This window comes from Branchiostoma belcheri, unplaced genomic scaffold, assembly GCF_001625305.1.
Source record: "Branchiostoma belcheri isolate BF01 breed outbred unplaced genomic scaffold, Haploidv18h27 scaffold129, whole genome shotgun sequence".
NCBI classification, from domain to species: domain Eukaryota; kingdom Metazoa; phylum Chordata; class Leptocardii; order Amphioxiformes; family Branchiostomatidae; genus Branchiostoma; species Branchiostoma belcheri.
Window position 1 is genome coordinate 612,306 of NW_017802702.1, and position 7,433 is coordinate 619,738.

General features: G+C 39.5%; 1 protein-coding gene across 1 annotated transcript in view; it reads right to left on the minus strand.

Annotated features, from left to right (window-relative positions):
• Positions 1–3,156: 3,156 nt before the first annotated feature.
• The window catches only part of LOC109463635 (carboxypeptidase D-like), a 33,790-nt gene continuing 29,513 nt past the window's right edge, over positions 3,157–7,433 (minus strand). Inside the window, exons 26-28 of the mRNA XM_019760495.1 lie at positions 6,931–7,107; positions 6,074–6,185; positions 3,157–4,493 (exon numbers count right to left, since the gene is read on the minus strand). Coding sequence (XP_019616054.1) covers positions 4,273–4,493; positions 6,074–6,185; positions 6,931–7,107 — 510 coding nt within the window. The 3' untranslated portion in view covers positions 3,157–4,272. The remainder of the gene's footprint in view (positions 4,494–6,073; positions 6,186–6,930; positions 7,108–7,433) is intronic.

The window sequence follows — 7,433 nt, forward strand, 5'->3', positions numbered from 1 at the left end:
CTCTGTAATGGTTTATTATGCAGTGTAAATTTCAAGCAAAACATCACTTCTTTTTGGGACCTACAGTGCTTCAAAGTTGGGCAAAATTGTATTCAAAGTGCCCAAGACCTCAGATTTTACTGAACATTGGTTTTACTGCTATTTCATAGAAGTTTAGGCATTGCTCTAATCAGCACATCTTTCTCTTGTCGTTACACTGAAGCACTGATCAGTTATAGTGCCCTAAAGCTAGCCAATTTCTATGTTTTGTACATGCCAAAATCTGGACAAATGGCCTGAAAACTTTTTTGGTCCGTCACTGTACAAAAAAATGAGCCAAATCAATTTTTTGACCGGTGCCACCATTGTTTGACCCTTACAGACATTCGCTCTTAAGGCGCATGCACTCACACACATGTACACACACAGGCACGCTCACTCTCTCACTCACTCACTCACTCACTCACTCACTCACTCACTCACTCACTCACTCACTCACTCACTCACTCACACACTCATTAACGCACGCACACACTCACACTATATACTGTCATATGGAGACATACTTTCAAGATCTGTACATGCATGTGACATATTGTACTACATTGTACCTCTAATCTATTAAATCATCAGATTGAAGACATATGTACAAAAAAATGTATACATCATTCCAGTATTCGAGTATTTTATATTCTGAAACTGGTATTTCTGCCAAAATATACATCATACAGTGTTCTGAACCAGCACTTCCCAAAGGGTTCACCGTCTACCATGTAAGCAAACTATCTCCTCTCAAAGCTTCACTACATTCTGTAGCTCTAGGATATATAATTTAAGTTATATATACTTCTTTCCCAAAAAAATGCTAGATTTTTTTTAAAATTTTGTGTCAGATGAAATATAGTGTAATTGATCACAAGTAGTGTCACATTGTTTTTCATCTCTACATGATTTCTTGGATACTATCTAAACAATATGAAGCATAAAGCAATACATTAGTTGCCACATACATGTATCTATTTGCTGTTTCAATATACTCTTACTTAATTTCGTGACAATATTAACAAATCTTAGAAATTACTTAAAGAACAATTATTTATAAATGCACCATGTGCATGGCAACCAGTTTCGCCTTTCTTGTCAATCGTGTATAGCATTTTGAGAAGGTTCCACTATGCAACAAGGTTCCAGTTTGATATGATGCACATTTGTCCACACTGAGGTTACATGATTGTATAACCTCCCTGTCCACACCAATTTTATTTGTTGGTTCTCAGATTTGCCTAGTGCTTGTTTTTTTTCTTCTGATTTTCAAAAACAAGAAATAAAAGATAAACAAAATACAAACCATGTACCACTCAAAACCACATAAAACATCCAGATTTTGGGGTTGATTTAGACCCCAATTGAATGAGTTATACTGCGTAATATGTTGACTTTGCATGAGTATGGTAAGAAGGTTATATACTGTTTGAGTATTGCAGCATTGTTTTCTTTATTTGCCTGCTCACTTCATTAATTTCCTGCAAAAGTCCAAGAACCAACAAATCAACTTGGTGTGGCCTTCAACTAAACTTCAAGGAATGATTTTTGTTACATGTACATGTTATATGGATTTGTAAACAAAATACACTGTATAACTAGCAAAACCTCAAAATCTGCATATAAACAAAACACAGCACTAAAACTGTTACATCAAAAGAAAAACTAAGCATGAAAGTTTGCATCTGCATAAAATAACATCCAACTATGAATTCATAACTAGAGGTCTTCCAACTCACTATTTGACCAGACAAGCTTCAAGATGACTGATCCAATTAAACCATCGGGTTATCCTCACTGATCAAATTAGTTGTTCAATCAGTCAAAGCAGGGCATGTATACCAAAAAAACAGTTACTCAAGCAACTGGATATGATTTTGAAAACGTCAGACGTTTCAGCTAGTATCCACTAGCTTTCGTCAGTGACTGAGAGACCAGAGGGGAAAGCAGGTTTATATACACAACCTGTTGATTGATATGCAAATAAAGTGAAGACAAATTTTTGGAAGTCGAAAAAGGAACAAAGGTCAGACAAGCCAAGACAAGATGATGCAAATTAGTCTGAAAGCTCCTGTTATACAGGACAGGAGCTTAAGTGTTGTCTGTCCTCGGGGCTGGGAGTGCCAAATCCCAAGTGCCGGAAAGATCGACCCGTAGCCCCCCTTCCCTGTTGAGGGTGGGGTTGTACATTCTTTCATATATTGCCTCTTTAACACCCCGTTCCCACCAGCGTGTTTCGCGGTCTAAGACATCCGTGGACTCGAGTTTGAAAGAGTGACCCTGGTTGTGTTGTAGGTGGTGGAAAATAGCTGAGGAGTAGCCGTTGGCACTAGGTCGGCAATGTTCTTTGTACCTTACTTTAAGCGGTCGACTTGTCTCTCCGATGTAGGTGTTGTTACAATTGGGCTCCTCACATTTGAGTCTGTAAATAACATTCGCCTTGGTACCCTTGTGAGGTCGGTCCTTAGGGTGTACCAGTCTTTGTCTGAGGGTTGAGTGAGGTTTGAAGTTAGTGGCTATGTTGAAGTTTTGGAAGATCCGTCGGAGTTTCTCAGATACTCCTTGGACATACGGAATAGTGATGTTGGCCTTGTTTTTGTTGGTCAATGGTTTGCACTTCTGGGTTTTCTTAGACTGATCTGAAGGTTTGAGCGCTTTGTTGAAAGTCCAGTTTTGGTAGCCACATTTAGCCAGGGCACCTCGGAGGTGTCTTTGTTCGTCCGTTTTGGCTTGGTCTGAAGTGACAATGTTGTCTGCACGATGAAAGAGAGTTTTGATCACTGCTAGTTTGTGTTCCAAAGGGTGGTGGGAATCAAAAGCCAGGTACTGATCAGTTAAGCTCCTGTCCTGTATAACAGGAGCTTTCAGACTAATTTGCATCATCTTGTCTTGGCTTGTCTGACCTTTGTTCCTTTTTCGACTTCCAAAAATTTGTCTTCACTTTATTTGCATATCAATCAACAGGTTGTGTATATAAACCTGCTTCCCCCTCTGGTCTCTCAGTCACTGACGAAAGCTAGTGGATACTAGCTGAAACGTCTGACGTTTTCAAAATCATATCCAGTTGCTTGAGTAACTGTTTTTTGGCATATCGTATTACCTGGATGTCTAACCTTCATCGACGTATCAGGGCATGTATAATAAAGAGTGTCTGCATGTCTGTCAAAATTTGCATATTCTACTGCAAACAAAGTGATTTACAGTAATTGACAAAAAATGGTTCAGACTTCAGAAAGTGATACATGTACATGTAGGAGGCCAGCACACATTTGGGCACAAGTTTTTTTCTTAACTGAACCACCCTTTGGACCGTACCATTGCTGTCACACTTCAAGGTCACATGACCTGAACAATCGGGTCAGTAGCACGTCGGCAGAACGTACTGCGCCTGCGCAGAACCCTGATTTTTAGCGGTTTTTGTTAGCTGTTTGGTTAACGTTGCATCAGAATTTTGCCTGTTGCAGAGGATATCTTTTCTGACATAACATTTGGAAACTATAGACAGTTTGTTAACCTTATATGCACAAATACAACCTTATATGAGACGTTCTGCCAAAGTGCTAAGCACAATACATTACGGGTTTCGCGCAGGTGCAGTACATGTGTACATGTGTACGTTCTGCCGACGTGCTGGGTCAATCATTTTGAAGAAGAATGGAGATCTACATTCAACACAATAAGTCAGGAATTCTTTTTTATCAACCTGTTATTACTTTATCAATATCATTAACATATATGTTAATGATGTATTAGTCAACAAGATGTTGACCAATCAGAAGTCCCCATTTAATACTCAGTCTGGCTATGATGTTATAACTTTACCAGTGTTGTTTAAAGCCCATAAACACCAGATAGGGGCCAATCAATTCACGGAACACTGGGCAAGAGATCATTTTCAGCATGGGCACAAGATCATATTATGATTCATTGATCAAGTTTAGATTTCCAAACACTTTGTGTTGAATTTGTTGACTTCTGTTGGGAAGACCTTTTCCAATAAAAACTATGCTGAATAAAATTGCATTTATTAAACTATTCTCTCCTGAGTATGCTCCCATATATAACATCTGTATCCATCCTATACTACAAAAAGAACAAGGGGCACATTACTTCCAAAATCCCAAATACATGTATTTGTTACCTGATTAAACAATATAATAGCACAATCCTCATTGCAGCTCTGATATGCATGTCACCCGTGAAATTTTCACTTGACAATTCACACATTTCTGAAACTTATAAAACTTAATACTACCTTTTCCAATAAATTGTATCATCTTCACTACCACTTAAGTCATCGTGGTACTCGTGGTCTTGCAGAAGAGATTTTTGGGAAGCGTCTGTCTTGAGTTTGTTCATGAGAATGGTGTCCCCGTACTCTGACGTCCCCAGCTTGCTGTAGCTGTACGCAGGTGTCCGGCACAGCCTGCAGATGACAACAGCTGTGCACACAATGGCCATCATACTTACAGCTGGGAAGACACAAGACAATGGCACCTGTTAGAATTTGGAAATGAACAGTGGCGTCTGTGTGGTGTAGTGGATAGAGCATCCGACTGTCAAGCAAGCAGACCCAGGTTCAATCCCCAGGGTTGGACCCAGACATGTCCGGACATGTATCCACACGTTGTGCCCTTGGGAAAGGCACTTAACACGTATTTCTCCCCTCAGTTAGAGGGATCCTGGGCCCTACTAGGGTTTGGGTTGGCATTAGGAAGGGCATCCAGCTCCAAAAAAGAAGACTTGCATTTTATGCATTTCAGGGAAAAAATGACGTTAAATCAGATAGAAGAAGAAGAACTCCCTAGGAATGAACTTGAACAAAGTATTTGTGACAACATAAAACTCATGGAAAAAAAACTGTTATTCAGCACCAATGACATATGTTTGCCTGTATGGATGTTGTGTTTAGCACCAAGGACAGGTATGTTTGCCTGTGTGGATGTTGTGTTCAGCACCAAGGACAGGTGTTTGCCTGTATGGATGTTGTGTTTAGCACAAAGGACAGGTGTGTTTGCCTGTGTATGGATGTTGTGTTCAGCACCAAGGACAGGTATGTTTGCCTGTGTATGGATGTTGTGTTCAGCACCAAGGACAGATATGTTTGCCTGTGGTATGGATGTTGTGTTCAGCACCAAGGACAGGTATGTTTGCCTGTGGTATGAATGTTGTGTACAACACCAGGGACAGATATGTTTGCCCATGGTATGGATGTTGTGTTCAGCAACAAGGACAGATATGTTTGCCTGTGGTATGGATGTTGTGTTCAGCACCAAGGACAGGTATATTTGCCTGTGTGTGGATGTTGTGTTTAGCACCAAGGACAGGTATGTTTGCCTGTGTATGGATGTTGTGTTTAGCACAAAGGACAGGTATGTTTGCCTGTGTGTGGATGTTGTGTTCAGCACCAAGGACAGGTGTGTTTGCTTGTGGTATGGATGTCATGTTTAGCACTAAGGACAGTTTGCCTGTGTATGGATGTTGTGTTCAGCACCAAGGACAGGTATATTTGCTTGTGTGTGGATGGTGTTCAGCACCAAGGACAGTTATGTTGGTTGTGTATAGCAGGTGTTTAACCAAGGACAGGTTGTTTTTCATTTCAGTACCTGTGCTAACAACAGTTAGCAATATCGATATGGACTAGGAATTTCAAAGTTACTGTAACATTTGCAAAGCAAATAATGTTTCTTTTTAATATGTACCTTCACATGGTCCAACCTGACAAACATATAGTAACTGTCAGTGCTCTCTTTATTATTTTTAACTTATCAATGATTAAAAACACATTCAGATATATGGCAACAAGTCCCCCCAGCTCTGTCCCGCTACATAATGTAACCCAACACCATAGGTTACCTGCATGTACCACTGTGACAGTACCAGTGTGTTTGGAGACAAAGAAGAAACAGTCAGCAAAACGAATATGTTTTCCTTTTGCAAAAAGTAAAATACAGACCCTAATTTGTAAGGGCTAAAGTTGGAGACTCATCATTTTAATGTTCAAATTTGAAATCAAAATTGTCCTAGGCCTAAAAAGTTTGCCTATACCCACCTGCTGCGATGATGATGATGGTAGGAGACATACCAAAGATGTGGTACTTCTTACTGAGGATGAAATGAACCTCCTTAGCAGCTCCTGATGTAACTATCACCTTCCTGGTACCCTGAAGAAACGAACAAACAAACAAACAAACAAAAATGAGTCTTCTTAAATAAACATTTGATTTAGACCAATCAAAATATATATTTACTAGCAAGTCTTCTGAATATCTATTTGTCACATCTCAAAGGAGGGAGTGTTTTGGTATAAAGTATCATGACTGTTGTAAAAACTGTCAGTCTAGTACAAATGGCTTCAGTTGTATATCAGACCTTGTACACGTACACTGTAACTTGATGATGCAAGAAGGCTATTCTCTTTGTGATAGTCACGACTTTTTTATATTGAAACTTAACAGAATTAATGTAAGCAAACAAATTTGAGGAAATCAATGATTGTACAGAAAACTACTCTGAAACTATTTTTGCAGTAAAAATGACAATTTCTCAAACCTATGTAAATTCACACAAAAATCAATCCATTGTATACTCCCATTCCTTCTCAGGCTATGTACTACAGATTTATGGAAAATGATTTTGATTTGTTTATATCGGTCTTTATTTGATTTCATGTATCACATGTTTTGTTTATGTAAACCTTTTGGATGTTACTTATGGATAAAAATCCTTTAATAATATGTAAAATTTTGAAAAAAGTTTACTCCCTCTGTTATATAATAATTGATGATTTTACTATATCCATGCTGGGACCCATTGAAAATCAATTTGACAAAATTGAACTTGGCTACCCTGCTGTCTGAAGATTAAATAAAAATAACTAAATATATTGGATAGTATTGGACAGATTACCTGTTGATATCCCTCCATGTCTGCCCTGATGACATACTCTCCTGGTGCCAGCAGCCGCCAGTAGTCTCCGTCTGCTGCCGTGGCAACCACCGAGCCCCTCCCGTCCACACGTATGGACGCCCCGGGGACGGCCGTCCCGTCTGTGGTACGAACAAACCCTTTCACACCAGTGTGGACCTGTAGTAAGGGAAGAAACAGTGGCATCAACATTCAACTCACAAACCAAAATGTAGATACGCATTGCAGATACTTCCCTGTAATCCAATCATGCATGTGTGTAGATGTGTAGATGTTGTACATTTGGGAATGCATCTGTAGCAGTGACACCTGTGCTGCAATGTGATGTGAACCAGTCAGAATTGTCCTGAGGAAGGTGACAGATGGTCACCGAAACGTTGGCTGAATAAAGGTCTTGGCTATGTAAAAATAGTCTATTTACTGCCGTCATGCTGTTAGGTCATTCCTGCAGGAATTCCTGCAGGAATACATTTTTCCTGCAGGAA